The 21955-nt window shown below is 34.1% G+C and overlaps 1 protein-coding gene across 1 annotated transcript; it reads left to right on the top strand.

The window, feature by feature from the left end:
- The first annotated feature begins 9571 nt into the window (after nt 1-9571).
- LOC114331209 (3-oxoacyl-[acyl-carrier-protein] reductase FabG) lies at nt 9572-18069 on the top strand. The gene is made up of 2 exons (XM_028280703.2): nt 9572-10104; nt 17678-18069. The coding sequence occupies exons 1-2, from the start codon at nt 9651-9653 to the stop codon at nt 17998-18000; spliced, it is 777 nt and encodes a 258-aa protein (XP_028136504.1). The 5' UTR covers nt 9572-9650; the 3' UTR covers nt 18001-18069.
- The last annotated feature ends 3886 nt before the right edge of the window (nt 18070-21955 follow it).

The following is a 21955-nucleotide window of genomic DNA, read 5'->3' as shown; positions in this document are numbered from 1 at the left end:
TTATCAAAAACTATATTTACATTTTTTTCAGATTTATATACCTACCATAAGGTACGCCACCTTCAAAAATTCTAAAAACTGGTTTTTAGGTAGCTTTGTAGATTTTCTCCATTTTATAGACTTTAAAATAAATCAGCTTGAGGTGCTTTTATAGTTTAGGTATATATAATTTGATGTAACTGAGTCCTTTAGGATACTCGTTGGGGAAAATGGGATGAACACGTTAAAGGTTTTTTGAGGGTTTGAACATGTTTCCCCCATTTTGATCGTCCTAAAGGAATCACTTATAAAAAACCTTGATCTGATCTATTTGGAAGTTTATAAAATGGAAAAAATTATTAAAACCCCCTAAAAAACAGTTTTTTGAATTTCTGAAGGTGCACTTTACGGAAAAATTTGAAAAAATTAGAAAGACAGTTTTTTTTAAAATACATAAAATAAAAAAATAGACCTACAGCCATCTGTTTTATGAAATGATCCCTTTTGTATGTAATTTCACACCTTGATCTACAGCATCCCGCTGAAATGAATATTAATGAGTCTCTTATTAGACTTTGTAATATATTATTTTCTATATATCTTCTAACATGAAACTCCGTGGTACAAGGTGGTAACAAAATATACGAGCTCATCTAAGCGACTTCGACATATTATTTACCACGAGAAACAACTTTATTTACTTATATAGTTATTTTCCTAACTAGTGCGGAAAGTGATACTTTCACGCACGAGACTGCCGTTGACCCGAACGACGCGATAGCGGAGTTCGGGCAAGCAGTCGAGTGCGGGGAAGACACTTTCCGCATGAGTTAGGAATAATATTTTTTCTAGGGCCGTACGTTTGGAAAAAAGCCACAAAAAATAGAGTTGTATCAATTTTTATTTAGAAGTGAAAATACACAAATTAATTCTTTGACAAGGTTGCCAAAACCAAACTTTCAATATAATGGATTACCACGACGACGATATTGGTTTCCATGACGACGATTCAAAACCATTGTAATTGTCTACTGATCTGACTTTTAAATATTATGTCAAAATAATTTTATTTCATAGAATTATCGCGCTAATTTCATTAAAACATGAACACAAGATAAATTTGAAATAAATTAGTAAATAATATCTAAATATTAGTTTATTGCATGTATTATAATATATTACAATGCCACATTACAAGTTATTTTACTTTCCCGCACGCTGTGCGAGAAAATTTACTTTCACGCACGCCGTGCGGGAAAGTGCAACTTTCGGAAACAAAATGCGTGCGTGAAAGTGGCTCTTTTAGCACGGCCGTAGAAAATTTTTTTATTACATTCTTATAAATAATTTGCTCTTGTGGGATTCAATTTAAAGCAAATATTATTTAATAAATTTCACAAAAGATTATTTAAATCGGGATTAGTCGTGATAGATAATTTTATTGACAAATAAACAAGTACACGGATTAGCAATTATTTATCCATTATGATAAACAAAATGTTGCTAATTGAAAACCTGTTACTGCAATCATTACAATCGATGATATTGTCGGGCATATTTAGTTTTTTTTTTAATATAGGTCCCTTGGTTATTGAGGTTATCAATAACTGGAATTGTGTGTCTTTGATGATACCGTATATTTGTTTTTAATAAAAGGCAAAAGTAGTAACATTACGCAAAAATAATTTTTACTAAAATTTGTCCTTATTTTGAACAATTTAACTTATAGGTCTGGATCCCGCGTATGAAAAAAAAAGTTGAATAATAGCAAGATGAAAATTTGTTAATAGCTTAAGGGTGTCTAGTCGGACAAACTTTGATATATAGGAACACTGGAACAGGGGAAGTTTTAATTGTGGAACAGGTTAAAAATTTGGAGCGGTCAGACCACGAAAACGTCACATGTATTTTGTCCGACAGAACTTCCAATTGATTTGTTACCCTTTCATTAAACTCTCATGAAAAAATCAGGCTGCCATTTATCACCAAATGGGAATTATAATGAGTGGAACACGTAGAATATGTCAAATGACAGGAATTATGACAGGTGATAAATAGCAGTCTGATTTTTGTATGAGAGTTTAATAAAAGGGTAACAAATCAATTGGAAGTTCTGTCGGACAAAATACATGTGACGTTTTCGTGGTCTGACCGTTCCAAATTGTTAACCTGTTTCACAATTAAATCTTCCCCTGTTCCAGTGTTCCCATATATCAAAGTTTGTCCGACTAGACACCCTTAAGCTATTAACAAATTTTCAGCTTGCTATTAATCAACTTTTTTTTCATACGCGGGATCCAGACCTATTACTTTAATTTACTAATGAACGTTTAGTTCGAACTGACATTTACTATAATTAATATTTTCACTAGTAATACCACTAGAGGTCAAATTATTTCCGGAAATTTTTTTGAGATCATGAATATTTTGAAAATTTTCAAATTTTCTAAAAATATTCATGATCAAAAAAAAATTTCCGGATATTAATTTGACTTCGCGTGGTATTCGGTAAGAAAATTCCACACCAAATTTGCATTTGAAAATCCAAAGCTGCATGAACAGATTAATAGCGCGACATAGCTTTGTCAGCAATTATTTAGGCTTTCAAATTCGTAATTTCTACTCATTGTAGTTGCATGGGAATACCATTTCAAGATAGAAAATAGTATATTCTTCAATTTTACATAAGTTTTGAGTAACTACAAGTGATAGAAAATTATTTTTTGGCGTTTTATTTTAAATTATGTAAACAAATAAAAACCAGTCTGTCAAAAATGTTCTGTTATTGTAAACGTCAAAACATTTTCACTATAATTCGCTGTTGGGTACCCCACGAGCAAAAAATTTCCGATAAAATATTTTGATTGGTTCAAAATTACAGGTGTGGAATTTTCATTAAAATTTCATTAAAATTTTTTATTGATAGACGCAGTTTATATTTTTATATGTACTACTTACTATCTATCCTTCTACTATCCTAACAATGAGTATATAGGTATAACTTAATCAAGAATATTAACCCATTAACCGCCAAGCAAAGAAATACTGCAATAATATGTAATATATTTGATTAACTAGAGTAAAATAAATTTAAACAATCGTAAAAAAATTGTTTTACACTTTGATAATGGCAGGTGTCACAACAACAAAATGGTTCGTTTTCGAACCTTTGGCGGAATTGAGCTATAAAAATTGAAATACACAATTTTATTTTTTGTGAAAAGTCTCAAAACATTTAGAGTGTAAATGGGCCTGGACTACCAAAACGGAGCGCGCACTGTTGCACGATCCGGGAGCGCCACTATGTTCACAAACATCTTGCGCTCCGCGCTCCCTGCAGCTGCTCCAATCGATACGGTATGCGCTCCTCTACATATAAACCAACACCAATTGGAACGCCGAGGCAGATCGCGCACTGTTGCACGGTCCAGGAGCGCCAATCATTCACTATGTTTACAAACATAGTGAAAGGTTGCGCTCCGCGCTCCCTGCAACTGGTCCCATGGATACGGCATGCGATCCTCTACATATAAACCGCCACCTATTGGAACGCCGAGGCAGAGTGCGCACAATTGCACAGTCCGGGAGCGGCAAACGTATCCACTATGTGGAGCAGTTGCAGGAGCTCAAAGCGCAAGCATAGTGGATACGTGCTTTTACACATTTTACACATAAAAATATCCCAACAAATTACTGCCTGTGCGTCACCTTGAAATTCCTGATCAGACAGGATTATAAGTCGACTTCCGCCAACGGTTCGTTATCGAACCATTATTTTCAAACGCGAGATTTGATGACTCAGAAAATTTTTTTTTATAATTTTTATAACAATTGATGTACAAACAGGTTAAAAAAATAATGTTTTAATTTATTTGACCACAAAAGTATTATGCCAATAAAATTACTACAGAAAAAATAAAGTTGTGTCGAAGGATTGAAAATGTCGGATATTTAGAAAATATTTTTGTGATGAAAACATGAGTTTGGAAATTAAACAAAATTAAATTTAGTTAAACTTATATCTTCTAGTTGCTTAAAAATACAAAGATTTAAAAAAATTAACGAATTGTCAAAAAAAAATTCTACAAAAAAATGGTGCGTTTTCGAACCGTTGGCGCTAAATGGGTTAATCGAATGACAGACATTTTGAAATTGATGAAACAACGTCGACTTATAAAATCGAATGAAACATAATACAGTGGAACCTCAATAACTCGGATTAATCGGGACCGCGGCCGATCCGGGTTATCGAAAATCCGGGTTAGCCGAAGAATATGGTAAAAATTAGTAAAATACATACAAATAATAAACAAATACACATTATAATTGCAAAAACATGAAATACATATCACAGTACATCTAAATTACGTACAGTTGTATACAGTATTGTTTATTTCTTGGTAAAAAACTCAGTCAAAGTGAAAAAATGTTTGGTTTGTCTGATGAAAATCGGTCCGGGTTAGCCAGACTTTCGGGTTATCGGGGGCCGACTTATCGGGGTTCCACTGTATAGACATCTACAGAGGAGAATTAAAAGGAACATCAAATTAGCCAAAGAAAAATGGACGAAAGAAAGGTTCGATGAAATAGAAGATGTGATAGCTTCTTCTTCTTTAAGTGCCTTCTTCCAATCGCAGGTTGGATATCATCATCACTATCTTTACTCTACCCACCGCTGCTCTTAAGAGTTCTATAGAACTGCATTTTAACCAGTTCCTTAAATTCTTCGACCATGACACTCTCCCTCTTCCTATACTACTTCCTCCTTTTATCCTTCCCTGTATTACCTATCAATCTTAGCATTTCATATTGCTGTCCCCTCATTACGTGTCCCAGATATTGTAATTTTCTTATTTTTATTGTGTTTGTTATTTCGTATTTGTGTGTCCATACTATTCTAAGCCTCCTCCTGCACCTGCAACCATGGGCGCCCATATAAAAAATTTTAGGGGAGAGCCAGACGTGAAGATGTTGCACATTACATTTTGTATACTTTTGATGACAATATTATATAGTTTAAAGCACCCAAAAAGCTAGTGGGGCCACGGCTCCTGCCCATGGGTATGGGCGCCTATGCCTGCAACATCACATTTCCAATGACTGTAGCTTATTTATGTTATGTCCAGTAAATGTCCAGTAAATCTTGATTAAAAAATGCCTGGATCAACAGAAGGATGTTTACGCCTGTTTTATCGACTATGAGAAAGCATTTGATACTATCAAACATGACAAACTCATAGAACTATTACATCTTTCAGGACTTGACACTAAGGACATCCAGATTATAAAAAATCTATATTGGAATCAAACAGCCCACATAAAGAATGGACATATGGTGAGTGAAAACATTTCTAGAGGGGTTAGACAGGGCTGTATTCTTTCGCCACTGCTTTTCAACCTGTACACGGAACAAATATTTCTAGAGGCACTGGAAGAGTACAATGAGGGCATAAAGATTAATGGCGTACCAATAAGCAATTTTCGATATGCAGATGATACTGTTATACTGGCCGATAACATCGAAGATTTACAGATGATGCTAAATAGAGTAAATACAACTGGCAACCAATTTGGACTGAAGATCAATAGAAAGAACACTAAATTTATGGTGATTAGTAAAAAGAACATTCAACATATCGACCTGAATATTGAAGCCGAACGTATTGAAAGAGTACACCGATTTAAATATCTGGGATATACAGTAAATGATAAGTGGGACCCAGACGTAGAGATTAGGATCCGAATTGAAATAGCAAGATCCAAATTCATAAAAATGAGAAAGCTCCAAAGCTCTTAAGCAACCGCAACCTAAGCGTTAACCTCCGATGGCGCGCCAAAAATGCTATGTACTCTCTACGCTACTTTACGGAGTAGAAGGGTGGATGTTAACAGCAGCAACTATAAAGAAGTTAGCGGCTCTAGAAATGTGGCTGTATCGACGCATACTGAGAATACCTTGGACAGACAGAGTGACCAACACAGAGGTATTGAGACGAATGGGTAAAGAGGTGGAATTGTTAACAACTGTTAAAAGGAGGAAAGCGTCATACCTGGGCCATGTGTTCCGTAATGATAAGTACAGTCTGCTACAGCTTATCGTGGAAGGCAAGATTGAAGGTAGAAGAGGTTTGGGCAGAAAGAAGAAATCCAGGCTGAGAAACTTGAGAGAATGGTTTCAAATACCAGAAGCTGCGAACATAATACATGCGGCACAAAACAGAGAAACCTATCATTTGATGGTCGCCAACCTTCGGTAGAAGACGGCACATAAAGAAGAAGAAGTAAATCTCCAGTTTTCAAGTCAATATTGCAGTATCGAAAACACGTAGCATCTCAGAGCTCTTACTCTCAGTTCTAATCTAAGTTCTTTGTTGCAGAGACTTGTTTTCATTTTTACAAACTTGTTTCTTGCTATTTCTATCCTGGTCCTTATTTCTGTTATGATATCTAGGCACGACTTATTTAATGTGCACAAAAAAGTAAAAGAAATAAGCAACATATTTAAAAAATGAGTCCCCTCTGCACTAAATAGTTGACAATAACACCAAAATTATTGTAAATGAGAACGAAATAATAAGAGACTGGCAGCCTTATAGGGTTGTTTGAAGATGACAGAAATAAATTACTGAATTCTACCAAAATTTTAGTGACGGCCCAGAAATTATGAAATCAGATAAAACAGGCTATAAAAAATGCTAAAATTTGGAAAGCTTGTGGTCCAGATGATACACCAACTGAGTTGCTGAAGCTAATAGATGAAGATAACACAAAAGTAGTAGTAAAACTTTTTAATGCAATATACAGGGGGTAACAAAAATACAGGTCATAAATTTAATCGCGTATTCTGGGACCTAAAATAGTTCGATTGAACATAACTTACCTTAGTACAAATGTGCACGGAAAAAAAGTTACAGCCCTTTGAAGTTACAAAATGAAAATCGATTTTTTCCAATATATCGAAAACTATTAGAGATTTTTTATTAAAAATGGACATGTGGTATTGTTATGGTGGTAGTATTTTAAGAAAAAATTATAATGAAATTTGAACACCCCATAAAAATTTTATGGGGGTTTGGTTCCTTTAAACCCCCCCAAACTTTTGTGTACGTTTCAATTTAATTATTATTGTAGCGCCATTAGTTAAACACAAGTTTTTAAAAACTTTTTTGTCTCTTAGTACTTTTTCCAAAAGTCAGTTTTATCGAGATATTTGAATATTTGTCAAATCCACCACATATTTGTATATGGTGGAGTAAATGGAGACTTGGTAATAATATGAAAATTTATTTATGATTTACATTTTTAGGTATATTTTGAACCATATTAAAAAAGAAGCCACATCTCGATAAAAGATGCTTTATCAAAAAAATACAAAGAGGCAAAAAAGTTTTAAAAACACTGTGTTTAACTAATGGTACCGCAGTAATAGTTTAATTGGAACGTACACAAACATTTGGGGGTTTAAAGGAACAAAACCCTCATAAAATTTTTATGTAAACATATTAAAAAAGAAGCCACAACTCGATAAAAACTGCCTTATCGAAATAATACTAAGAGGCAAAAAAGTTTTAAAAATATTTAATTTAACTAATGGCACCAGAATAATAATTTATTTGAAACGGACACAAAAGTCTGGGGGGGTTTAAGGGAACAAAACCCCCATAAAATTTTTATGGGGTGCACAACTTTCACTATAATTTTTCTTTAAGATGTTCTTGCCATAAGAATGCCACATGTCCATTTTCAACAAAAAATATCTAATAGTTTTCGATATATTCGAAAAAATCGATTTTTATTTTCTAACTTCAAAGCCTGTAACTTTTTTTGTGTGCATATTTGTACTAAGGTAAGTTAGGTTCATTCGAACTACTTTTGGTCCAAGAATATGTGGTTTAATTTATGAGCTGTATTTTTGTTACACCCTGTATAACACTGGTGTGCTTTCCACAGACTAGCTTAAGCCCATTTTATCGCAATACCTAAAAAAATACCTATATACCTTTACACCTATACCTATATATCTATATACTAGAAAATGCTCAGAATATCGATAAATTAGCCTAATAAGCCACGCTCTTAAGATTTTCCTAAGAATACTTCACAACAGAATTAGAGACAAATGCGAAGAAGATACTCAATTTGCTTTTAGAAATGCTATGGGAACAAGGGAGGCACTTTTTGCGCTTAATATTCTATTACAAGAAGACATTTCTATGCAATATTCATCTGTTTGGATTTAGACAAAGAATGTTTAAGTACTAGGTTTGGTCTGTACTTTTGTATGGTGCAGAAGTGTGGACACTAAATGTATCAAGCATGAACAGAATTAAAGAATTGGAAATGTAGATTCATAGACGGATACTGAAGATACTTTAAGTAGCAAGAAAAACTAATGAGGAAGTTTCTAGGGCTTTTCGTTGTTTTCCTCGTAATACGAGATATGTCGCTAGATTGTGTCTCAAAAGGTGGAATCATTGTATCGCGATGGTTTCCCTTAAATGGGCAGATTGTTTATGTTCCTTTCAGAGTTGTGACTGCATAGCTTCATTGAGGAGGCATGAGGATGCTGAAATAGCTATATGGAGATGGTGGTCCAACTCTAAATCGAATATAAACAAAAACTGCCTTTATCTTTTTCATTTTTACTGTTTTGAGTATTTAGAAACTGTCTTTCGGTCCTTTTCCTAGACGAAGAGAAGGTAAATGCGTGGCCTAAGTGTCCTCTATGTGCTTTCTCCTATTTTCGTCGTCTCTGTGATTATATATTGTAAAATCCGGAGATACGGGATTCAGCCAGAAAGCAGTTTATTAACGAAAAGTCTTAGATTTAAAATATTGTTTATTATATTTTCATTTCAATTATTCTAATTGTTTAAAAAATAGTAAACTTTGTATCTAGGGCTTTTCGTTGTTTTCCTCGTAATACGAGAGATGTCGCTAGATTGCGTCTCAAAAGGTGGAATCATTGTATCGCGATGGTTTCCCTTAAATGGGCAGATTGTTTATGTTCCTTTCAGAGTTGTGACTGCATAGCTTCACTGAGGAGGCATGAGGATGCTGAAATAGCTATATGGATGGTGGTCCAACTCTGAATCGAATATAAACAAAAACTGCCTTTATCTAATGAGGAAGTATTAAGCAGGATCAAAGATCTAGAACTGTTAAGGACTGTTAAAAATCGGAAAATGATTTATCTGGGACATATAGTGAGGGGAATCCGATATAGAATACTACAACTAATCCTTAAAAGCAAAATACAGAGCCGTAGAAATGTGGGAAGAAAACAAGTTTCTTGGTTAAAAAACATTCGTGAATGGACTCAGATATCAAATGGAAGACAATTATTTCATGTTGGAGAAGATCGAGAAGCCTTCATAATGGTGATCGCCAATGTAGGATAAGTTATTTTTGTAAGCACTACTAATTTGTTTGTTGCAGAAATATTGAAATAAATAATCATAAGTGGATAATTGTGTAAAAGTAAAGTGTTCTTTAAGATTTCACTTAAAAATCATGTTAGGGATTTAGTACCCACTTGAAGATATACAAATAAAAACCTTATAATCGTATATAAACCCTTAGTTTTTCTATAAGAGCATCTTAGTTATTACAAGACTATTAAGATTTTCAGTTTTTATTTACTAATATAATTTGAAATTTTTATTTTAAAAATGTCTATTTCTTTTAAAGGAAAAGTTGTCCTAGTCAGTGGTGGCAGCTCTGGCTTGGGTGGAGCTACAGCCAAACGTTTCGGAAGATTGGGAGCCAATGTCGCCATTGCCCACAAGAACATACCTGGAGATACCATCGAGGAAGTCGTAGCTGAGATTTCCAAATTTTCGACGCCACTGGTAATCGAATGTGATTTGACTGATTCCAAACAGATTGAGCACGTTGTTAACCAGACCGTAAAGCATTTTGGAAAAATAGACGTACTAGTAAATGCAGCAGGTATTTTGCAGAATGGATCCATCGAAAATACAACTTTGGAAATGTTTGATAAAGTGATGAATATTAACGTTAGAGCTATGTTTGAAATGATTAGAGTTTGTACACCTCATCTGATCAAAACTCAAGGAGCAATTGTAAATATTAGCAGCGTTACTGGTTTGAGGGCTTTTCCAGGTAAGACTACAATTTTTCTATTTGGTTTTAATATATTCAACGAATATTTTGGTTTTACTTTTAGTAGGTTTCAGTTAGTAGACAATTCTTTTCAATTTTAAGTTATTACTTTATACAAAGTTATTACTTTCTTAATGAACTGTGGATTTAGGCTCAATGTTTTACAATTAGTTAACTATTTTTAGCTTTTCTCCCCAGCTGAATGCTTGGCCCAGTTGAAATAAAACAGTTACTCACTATATTCCTTCCACCTTTCCTCTTTACCTTGTTCATTGACTAGAATATTTTCTTATTTTTCAAGTACACTACTTGCAGTTAGCCTATATGGTCCAGTTATCATCATCATCCAGCCTCACAAGTCCACTGCTGAACATATTCCTCTTCCTTCTGTTTCCAACCTCGTCTATATTGCGCCGCTCTCATCCAGTTTTTATTTAGCCTTCTTAAATCATGAGTCTATCTTTGTACGCTCCTCCTCAAAACTTTTATGTTCTTTTTTGCTCTATTGCTTGTTTTGTTTCTTTCTATATTGTAGTTTCTTATGTCTTAGTGTTCTTAGTGTTCTTATTGCCTTTATGTGATCGTATTATTTATTTGATTTAGCGCTTCTGTGCTCGTACTGTTATCTCCTTTTATCTGTCGCCTTAGTTCTAATAAGGGTTTTCGTAGGTTGACTTAGTTTTTCATCTTTTTTGTTTGATGGACACTATTTAGTTTGAGCCTGTTGCATTGTGTTGACTATTTGTTTATTCAATATGTTGATGTCTGTTGTTGTTGTATCTTTCAATGAACTATCAATATATTTTTCGAACTCCTGAATATTAGTTGGTTTTGTCCATTTCTTCGGCTTTTTCTTATTTATCATTTTGAGTCTTTCGTTTTTGGTCGATATCGTCATTTAAGCTCTTACTAACCTATTATCACTGCTTGTAATGAACTGGTTTTAAGTCTTTAAATAATTCTTTTTTGTCTGTAAAGAAATAGTCGATTTCGTTCCTTGTTTTTCCATCAGGACTTTCCCATGTCCATCTTTTGTGTTTTTTATTTTTAAAGAAGCTGTTCATTTGATAGAGATTGCTTTTCTTCTATTTCAAAGCATTTGCTGCTGTACAATTTTTTTGCATCCCGGATTTTCCATCCTGATTAAAATTTACCTTTTTTATATTTTAAACATTAAAATGGCTTTGAATAATAATATTGTGTGAAAACTTCTAATGTCGGTTCTGTCTTTCTTTCCCAGTTATTGTTACAAAGTCATTTTGTATCCTGTTTTTGTTTCCTTTACTGTTTTTGCGTAAAAATTTAAGTTCCTTGATAATGAGTTGTTAATGTTCGTTTTATTTTACTAATTATAAACTTGAAAGTATAAATTAAATTTAATCGATTTATAAATTTGAAAAAGCACGTAATGGTAGTAAGTACAGTCGGAAAAATGAAAGAACACCCATGAACGAACATATAAAACACCCTGTATTTTCCTGTCACCGTGTCACAAAGAAAATTGTCCAGTGCAAGTACATGTAACAATAATTATTACACGTACTTGTGCTGGCCAATTTTTTGTGTGACACAGTGGCAGGAAAATACAGCGTGTTTTATATGTTCGTTCATGGGTATTCTTTCGTTTTTCCGACTGTATGAACATTGAGCAGTATAAACAGTAGGTAACGAACTGTTTTGTGTTGATGGTTAAGTGCAATTTAAATGTTATTAGTTTGATAGATTTTCTTATTTAATGTTTGTTTATCCAAACTGAAATATAATGGTAGGGGAGCCCAAGCGGGGATTTTTGCAGTTACTCGAGCGCGTCAGATTATCATATGGGGATAAACCTGGTACCCTGCAGATGTACCTCTACCATATATTGGCTCTTAACACAGGGGAGTTCGTTAAGGGGGGTCCGAAATAAAAAATCTATCCTTAAAAAAATTCGAAATTGTCAGATTAAGATAAGGTAAGTTTAGTACATGCAAAAGAGTGTATATTTAAAAAATCTGACGATTTGAGCCGGGCGTAAAGAAATGGGTGAGTCCCAAAGTTTCACAAGAAAAAAGCGAATATTTCGCGAAATGAATGACAGATCGAAAAACTAAAAAATATGTGCTCAATATTTTTTAAAAATCTGTCAAATGATACCTAACACGACTTCCCACGGAGAGGAGTGGAGGATAAATTTAATATTTTAAATACGAATCCCACGATATTTCGCGAAAGGAACATCAGATCGAAAAACTGTAAAATATACTTATTCAATATTTTTTTAAAATCTATCGAATGGCACCAAACACGACCCCTCGCGGATGTGGGGTGGGGGGTTACTTGAAAATCTTAAATAGGAGCCCTCATTTTTTATTGCAGATTTGGATTCCTTACGTAAAAATAAGTAACTTTTATTCGAAACATTTTTTCGAAATATGGATAGATGGCGTTATAGTCGGAAAAAACGATTGTTGAAAATGGAAAAATAAATTAAAAAATGGCAAGCGCCCACTAAAATGGAAAACTTTACTTAACTTTTTTTGGTTTTAGGACCTACTCTTCACAACCCAATAGGTCCCCAAAGCGCTCGAGTGACTGCACATTTAGCATACTTTGCTCCCCTACCATAATTGAATCTACTATTTTTCGTGTTTTCTGTATCCTTACCAGGGCCGTTTCCGCTCTTTTTTTTTTCAATTTGGTAGATTAGCAATACAAAAATTACAAGAAAACAAAGCTCCTGGACCGATGGCATACTTACTTTCTGAACTTTTAAAACATGGCGCAAAAAAAGAATGTGTGTGTACTTTGTACGCACGTAAGAAGATATTCTTCTATTATATAATAGGTAATTTAAACGAAGTAAATATACTTAAAAGGTTATTTGTACTTATTTTATTTAAAAATCAGACTAACTTTCTTATCTACCACTTTCAAAAAAAAAAGAATATCTTCAAAAATTATATAATAATATACTTACAATCATAAAATCTATAAAAAAAATAATAACTTGCTTGGGGCTTGAACCCACTTCACGTCTCCCGCGCCGTACGAAAGTTGACGCCCTTTCAAACTGCACCAAACTCTCGTATACTTCATGTGGGAATATACACAAACCAGTGGCGGCTGGTGGGGTAAAATTTTGGGTAGGCCAAGCCAGTAAATTACATATTATAGCTATGTGTAATCAGTGGCGGATCCAGAGGGAGGAGTCACGGGGTGATGACCCCCCCCCCCAAATATTTGAAAACCCACTTATCCTATTGGTAGTAAGACTAAAAGTGACCTTGCATCAGAGAAAAGTAATCACCCTCAAGAACCATGACCCCCCCAAAAAATAGCCGCCAGTGTGTGTAATACATATTTTTTTTTGTGTGAGAGTGGGAATCTTCTAAAGACCGTACCAGATGAATCGTACCTGACGTGTGTTGGATTCAGAGTAAACGGAGTACATCCGACCGAACGCAGTTCCCCGTGCCCGCGGATGAATCCAGTATGTATGGTTTGTGGATGAATCCGTGTTATAATGCCTACCAACTAAACCCACTCTCGGCTTACGCGCGTGGCATGTCTTTCCAGACCGTTCTCACGCGCGCACAGCCGCTCTTTTTCTGTTCTTTTCTTTTTCTCTCTGTTGCTTATATTGCTCTTGTTTACCCGTGTTGTCTCTCTCTTTCTATAATCTCTCTTTCTATAACCAGTACACAGTGATAAAAGGCGATTTTGCGTCATTGTATTTCGAAGAGACACCGAGAAGAGATGACTTTATATTCGCTGTAAAGTGGAGAAGGTTCTTTCAACTGAAGCGCTTGTTGCAGGTATTGTAACAAAATAACTTGTAGCTTTCAGGAAGAATTTCATTGGTTTCGTTGTCAAACATACTTTTAATTAGTTCTAACAAACTCTTATCGTGAAAATTTTCACGACGAATAGCAGAAAAAATCATTTCCAGTTCAGTATTTAATAAGGATTTATTAAAAAGTAGTTCATATGTATCCATCAATGAGTCCAAAGCTTTTTGTGGAAATTTAGCGCCATATTCTGTGTGAATATTTTATTATCGCCCAATTCCAGAAATAAATTCCGTTTGTTTAAAAATATGTTACAATTATGTAAAAAATATGTTACGATTATGTTACAGTTACAGATTTTTTTATCATATTTTAAAAGAAAATTTATATTACAATTCGATAATTACGTTACAAGTGGCAACGATGGTCGGCGAAGGCCCGATCGTCTGGTGCCTAAACAGCAAGCATAACACGACAATCTAAATCGTTGTCCGGCAAGCGACTTAACTTCAAACGCTTTTTGTACGGAGATCTTATGTGAGCGGGGTCGGCCGGCTCCGAACGGGCCTATTAATGAGTATTTAAAATGCCTGGATACGATTCAATGCTTTCTGTGATAATATATAACATAGTTGTTTTAACGGAAGCTAATGTATTGAGTGATTTAGTACATTTAACAGTTATTTACATGCATTAACATAATTTTTGAAATATGTTTTTCAATTTTAAAGCTGTTAAAATTATTGGGTAGGCCCGGCCTATCCTGCCTACCCTCAAAAGCCGCCACTGACACAAACTAAACGTTTACACCATAAATTTATAAGAAATTTAATAAAATTATTAGTTTGATTTTTGTCGAAATAAAATACAACAAAATATAGAGTAAGACAACGATATATGAGATGAAGATTTGTAGAAAGTTTGTTCGTAATCAGATTATGTAAATTAAAGCATTGCCTACTAATAGGTAACTACATTATTTTGTTTACATTTTCCAAATAGATAGGTATTGAAACTATTAGGTACAGTGAAACTTGGATAATTCGAATCTCAGGGGACCGTTAAATAAATTCGAATTATCCAAAAATTCGAATTAAAAAGTAAATCTACAAAAACAACGATTACCTACAAAAACACCTGAAAATGATAAATATCAGTAATTGATCAGCAAAAAAAAACAGTAGTTGATCATTTTTATCGCTTGGAGATGTTTTTGTTCCTATTCTTACCCGAGTTTTGTCAACCTGAAAAAATGGGCCAACAAAATTCGGCCAAAAATACTAATAATTAAAATATTTGCAAGCTATAAAAAAGACCGACTTTATTTTTTTCCAAAGAGATCCGAAATTTTTAGAATTTAGCTTCTCAGTAATGACAAAAGATTCTAAGATATTCAGAAAAGATAGTAGAAAAGTTCGAATTATCCAAAATATAATTCGAATTATTCACGACTTTTTACCATTACTTATATAGGACCAGAATAAAAATTCGAATTAAAGAAGATTTCGAATTATGGAACTTCGAATTAAACAGGTTCCACTGTATTTCCAACTGAAACATTTAGAATTACGTACCTGCGGCTTTTCAAAACTATTTAAAAAGTCACTATAATTATAAATTTGATTTTATTTCTCACATTTCCACACATCAATAAAAACTAATATTATACAATATTTTTGTTTACCGATAACCTCCATATTGAACAATTATTGACAGATCATTTCAAAATTTCAACACCCAATCAGAGCCCGTATAACAACTAATACCATACTGTCGGTGTGCGCATGCGCGCGGATCAATCAAATTTTACCCTCAATCGATTCGCCGCTAAAGAAGAATATCTTCAAAAATCTGATCTGTAGTATATGTAGGCTAGTAGAACTGATTTGGAAGCAGGTAAATCTACCAGATGGCTGGAACTTGGGTATAATTGAACCTCTTCACAAGAAAGGAGACCAAACAGTTTGTGATAATTACACAGTCATTACTCTGCTAGAAGGGCCTCTAAAATATTGACCTCCATTCTTTATATCGACTGTCGAAATATTGTGAAAGCATAATAGGCAAATAATACCAGTGTGGGTTTCGCAAAGAAAGGCTACTATCCCTCAAATATTCCTTCTAAGACAAGCTTTGGAAAAACATATGAGTATGGAATTGATACTCATCATTTGTTTGTCGATTTTGGATGTCCTATGACAGTGTAGACACAAATGCACTATACAAAGCCATGGAAGAATTTAATATTCCAATATACTTGCTGAAATTGGTGAAAGCAACTCTCTCAACAGTCGAGTTTAAGGTTGAAGTGCAGAACGGAGTCTTAAGAATTTTCCAGACACATACAGGACTTCGACAGGGAGATAGCCTATCTTACCTTCTATTCAACATTGCCCTAGTGAAAGCTATTAGAGAATCTAGAATAACAACAAGAGGGACCATTATTAATAGGAGTGTACAAATACTAGGGTATTCAGATGACCTTGATATCATAGCAAGAAGATAGGCGGACCTGGTTCAATCGTTCACGGCATTGGAAGCAGCAGCAAAAGGAATGGTGCTACACGTTAACACTAATAGAACTTAGTAAATGAAGGTCACAAATAATAATCAAGTAGCCAAGCCTGAAGATCTAACAGTTGGAACATATACTTTCGAAGGAGTAAGAGAGTTCGTATATCTAGGCTGACAAATCAACCAGAGTAATACAGTAATTGCAGAAATTAACAGACGTATATATATATATATATATATATATATATATATATATATATATATATATATATATTTAAAACAAAAGATGAGAAGTTATTGGTTTAACGACCACTCGTACGATATCAATCAAATGAAATAGAGAATGTGGAGAAATCCCCTTACGAATAATTCACACATCCAACCTGTTGAAGAGGGCGAAACACATTTCTAAGAACTAGTGTTTGGATTTTTAATTCTATTCAAAAAATTTTCCCAACCCAAAATGGTGGATGTGTGAATTATTCGTAAGGGGATTTCTCCACATTCTCTATTTCATTTGATTATATATATATATATATATATATATATATATATATATATATCAAATGAAGCGTACTATGGATTAAAGAAACTTTTAACATCAAATATAGTCAAAAGAGAACAAAAATATTGATATACAGAACTCTAATGAAGCCTGTCCTCACTTACGCGTCAGAAACGTGGACGATAGCAAAAAGTGATAAAGAACGGTTATACTGCATCTTTTTCTTGTAGTGCTGTCTGCTTTAGTGGAGCTTAGTGATTACAATTTGTCTCTGTCAAGAGACATTTGTCTCAAATGCGACTCTAAACAAGGATGTTGCACCAACGCCGGTTCGGTCTTTGATATTTTCATGCCATGAAATCTGGCGTCTATCTGGACTCCGTTTTTCTTCAATCTTCCCCTGGATGATCAATTGCGCAAGGCGGTACTCTACGTTTCTCATTATGTGTCCCAGGTAGCTAACTTTCCTGACTTTAATGATTTTTAGCATTTCGTTATCTGTACCTAATCTCCTCAGAACATTTTCGTTTGTGGTGTGGGTTGTCAAGGTATTTTCAAGATCCTTCTATAAAGCCAAAGTTCAAAGGCTTCTTGTTCATCAGCGTTATGTTGAGCGTCTAGGGCTCCGTTCCATATAATAGTATTTGCCATACATAGCAATGCAGACCTACTATTATTTAGTTATATTTTTCTGTAACTTTTATATTATACGAATTAAATGATTTTTCTACAGTAGATTCGTTTGTACAACAATGTGACCACTAAAACTGTCTTAATATTGTAGGTGTGCTAGCTTATTGCATTTCCAAATCAGCGGTAGACCAACTGACCAGATGCGTTGCTTTGGAATTGGCTTCAAAACAAGTAAGATGCAACAGCGTGAATCCGGGAGTCATCGACACCATTTTGCACAAACGATCAGGGCTTAATGACGAGCAGTACAAAGCCTTCTTGGAAAAAAGTAGACTGACACATGCCCTTGGACGTGCAGGTACCGCTGAAGAAGTTGCTTCCGGTATCACTTTCTTGGCAAGTACTGATGCTAGTTTCGTAACTGGAAATAATTTCCGAATTGATGGAGGACGTGGTATTATGTGTCCAAGATAAAAAAATAATTCAGTATGGAACATAAACAATAATTGTGAACCAATTTGCATAATAAAAAAGAAATACCTATATGTATTTTTTATTATTATTCCTGTATAAAATTATGTTCTTAACTGTAAATTAGGATCAAATAAACAAGGATGTTCAGCAAACATCAACAACCATGATGCCCTTTGGCATATTTCCCTTCGAACGCCTTCAGCTTATCCAAAGTTTACCTTCGACGTATCTACTTTAAGTGACCAATGCTTTATGGTCGACTTTTGTCATTGTCGACTTTTTTCAAAAATGAAAACTAGGTCGATTTACATCATTTAGAGCATTTAATGTTCGTTGTAATCAATGAAACATACGTGTGGCAGGCAGGGCCCCCGCTAACATATGTGCAAAGTGTGCAATGCACACGGGCGCCATCCTTTAGGGGCGCCAAAACTCAGGGTTAAAAATTGAAAAAAAAATTTGCAAAAAAATTAATTTTAAAACAAAAGTTGAGATATTAAATAGAATTAGGTATAAATACACACGAAACATTTATTTAAATTAAGTGACAGCTATCTTTTGTTCTAACGTTGTTTTGTTCTTAAAGAACGACTGACAGATCAGAATAATAAGGATATAGACTCCAATTATTTGTTTAATGAAATTAAAGCGTTAAAGTTATTTTCATTATTCAATGATACTGACCCCTTAAGAATTTTACAATATATATTTGAAAACAATTTAATCTCCACCTTTCCAAACGTAAGCATTTCCTAAAAACTCTTTTGACAGTGCCTGTATCTGTAATATAATGTATGCTTCAAGGTAAATGCTTCAAGAAAGATTGCCTGGGCTAGCAATATTAGCGATTGAACAAGAAATTTTTGATGGTGTAAATTTTAGCGATGTAATTAATGAATTTGCAACAGCAAAAGTCTTCTAAAATATCGCTACTACAATAGCTATTTTTTTATTTTTCTATTGTACCTCTATAGCTCAGTAAATAAACGTGAAATACGGCGATACCGTTTAATTTTCAGGGTTACCACCGAATTGCATAAAAATTTGGATTTAGTCTCTACTTCCCTACCCTTCAAAGTTGGACTTGTGCCGTTGGTTGCTTTGGGTTGGGGGTGAAAGTTATGACTGCTCGGGAGTGAAAAAATATAGGTTTAAAATAAGTCCGGAAATGGATAAACTGACCAATTCTAAGCAACTTTTGTTCAATAGAGTTTTGTAACTAAGTAAATCAGAACTTTTCGAGTCTTACTTGCGAATGAAAATGTTTATTTTTCAACAAAAAAAAAAAAAACACGTTTTGGGTGGTTTTTCGCAAATAACTCAAAAACTAAGTATTTTATCGAAAGAAATATTGTTGTCAAAATGTAGCTTATAAAAAAACGAAAAAAATGGTATATTCATGAAGTCTATATAGACCTTATCCTGAAAATTGAAGCTCATGAAAAATACGTTCTTATTCGTCAAATTCCAAATCGAATATTTCAACGTGAAATTACTAAAAAATGAAGCACTTTTCGGGGAAAACTCATTAAAACTTATTATGACTTCTAAAGTTCAGTTTTTTGCCTTATCTCAGGCACCTACCTAAAATACCTACCTACCTTCATAAAAATAAATAAATAAACATGATCTAAAATGCCTTAAGGGGCACCAAAATCCTTTTTTGCACACAGGCGCCAGTAGTCTTTACGGGGGCCCTGACGTGTGGTCCACGACGGATGACAAAGTGCTGCATGAAGTGACCTGAGTTTTGATGCTCCTGCCGTCAGGCTAGCAGCGCAAGAGCAGATGCGCAATAAAGCATCCGCTGCTTGGATATCTTTTCCTGGCCGATATAATATGTCATATTTATAACCTGCCAATTCAAGTTGCCATCTTTATATTTTTTCATTTCTTGATTTTACCGGAATGTTTGGTATTGAACAAAAATGTTACAGACTTTTGATCAATGATGACTGTGAAAGGCTTTTCTATAAGAAAGTGACGAAAATGACTTTTTTGAACAGTCAAAGTCAAAGTTTTAAAGTTTTCAACCTAATAGAAATATTAAAAATATTGAAAAATATTATATTCCTAAAAGATATTATTTAATTGAATACTTATTGGACCATTTTCCTGGTAACAACTCCATGTCCATGGCTTCTAAAAATTGCAAGCCAGATGGATGCTGAAGCGAAGAAAACAAGAGGGAATTCAAAAACTTACAATTCACGACCCCGTCTGTTCAGCTGGTAAATTCCAACCCAAAATGGACCTAGTTACTCAAAGGAGTAAAACCAATATAAAATGTATACAGGGTGTCCCGGAAAATAGTGCGTTCCTTAAAGGTATAGGTAGTAGGCACCATGTAGAACAAAAAACTCTTATAACATTTTTTTCTAAATGCAACCGTTTGACCAAAAAATTAAAATGTATTTTGGTAGGCAAATTTAAATCTGACAACTATGTGCGGTATGCAAATTTAAGCATAGACAGTCCCATGTAAATAAATAGATAGAAGGTAGATAGTAAACAGATAGTTTTAAAGAATCCTGTTTAGTGTCAATGCCGAAAATGTTTTCGAGTAATTACCTATTATGTTATTACCCATGAATGGTGTTTGTGAAAGGTTACTTGAAACATCTATTCGGTATAATAATTATTTTCAAGTAAGTACAACTTAGTTATTTCAGTTCACAAGTAAACAAATTACTGAGACATTATCTGGTGTATTTAAGTTCAACTGTAAACTATTAAAACTATGTAATTCAGTTAAAGCCCTCAGCAATACTCAGCATTCAACCCATTTAAACCTTACTAAATACATAATACTAGTTCAGTTAAAAGATGTGTTTTTATGTTAAAAGATGTGTAATTCGTTTAAAATTATGCAATAGGTATTTCAATACATTTCAAAAGAAAATAATTTTAGGAAACAAATAGTAAATACATAAGTATTACCTACTATTAGGTTGGATTATTTTAAATACTGTTAATCACAATCACAAACGAGTTCTTATTATGTTATTATTCCGTAGTGCGTACGATGTTGCCAGTTTATTAAAATTTCCAAACATTAAAATACAGGTATATGGAAAACAATGTTAACTTTTTTTTGGAAACGGTTAACTTTAGAAAAAAATGGTATAGGACTTTTTTGTTCCAAATTGTGTATTCTCTCCATACCTTAAAGGAACGCACTATTTTCCGGGACACCCTGTATAGTACAGGAATCGAAGCTTTTCACCTCGCAATTTTTACAGAATGGATCGATTTGCTTGAAAGTTTAAGAATAAGTAGTGGATAGTCCAAGGATCAAAATTTATATGATGCCGAAAGGCGATTTTACCATGGGGGTGGTTGCCACCCCATCTCGGGGGTGGAAATTTTTTATTGTATTTTGACCGCAAAAATTGATAAAAATATTCATTCTAAGCAAAAAATGTTCTATACATTTTTTTGATAAAATTAACATGCCTCGTCAGGTTTACTGCTCTTACGGCGCCGTAAATTATCGCCCGTGTGGCCTTACCCGTTGTCCTAGGTGAACGACAAACGCGACAACGCGACACGACGCGACGCGACGCGAAAATATTAAGTAATGGTTGTATTTGTGTGTGGCCTACGTTTTCGGATTAATCAGTCTACTACAAGACGCGACGAAGTACGAACTTGTTTTGTTCGTGACGAGACACGACGCGCGACGCAGTGTGACACCCCATTGCTTTTGTCAATTCAAATTATGCTACGCAATAGTTTATTTAAAAACTAATAGTAACTATATCGGGTGAGGCAGATAACTGGCCTATTAGAAATATCTCGAGAACTAAAGGCAACAGAATCATGAAAATTGGAATAAAGGGGTTTTGAAGGATGATCTATTAAATGAAAATATCTTCATCTCTTTGCAACTTCCGGTTATACCGGAAGTTGCTTATAACTTTGTTTTTTTAAATGGGACACCCTGTATATTTTT

The sequence above is a fragment of the Diabrotica virgifera genome, chromosome 7 (assembly GCF_917563875.1).
Source record: "Diabrotica virgifera virgifera chromosome 7, PGI_DIABVI_V3a".
Lineage (NCBI taxonomy): Eukaryota > Metazoa > Arthropoda > Insecta > Coleoptera > Chrysomelidae > Diabrotica > Diabrotica virgifera.
This window is presented reverse-complemented; position numbering and strand designations above follow the sequence as displayed.

Bases quoted from the DNA above. Each gene is read 5' to 3' on its own strand.
- LOC114331209 (XM_028280703.2), top strand. From the start codon at position 9,651: ATGTCTATTTCTTTTAAAGGAAAAGTTGTCCTAGTCAGTGGTGGCAGC. The intron at 10,105-17,677 runs GTAAGACTACAA...TTAATATTGTAG, and splicing joins TGGTTTGAGGGCTTTTCCAG to GTGTGCTAGCTTATTGCATT.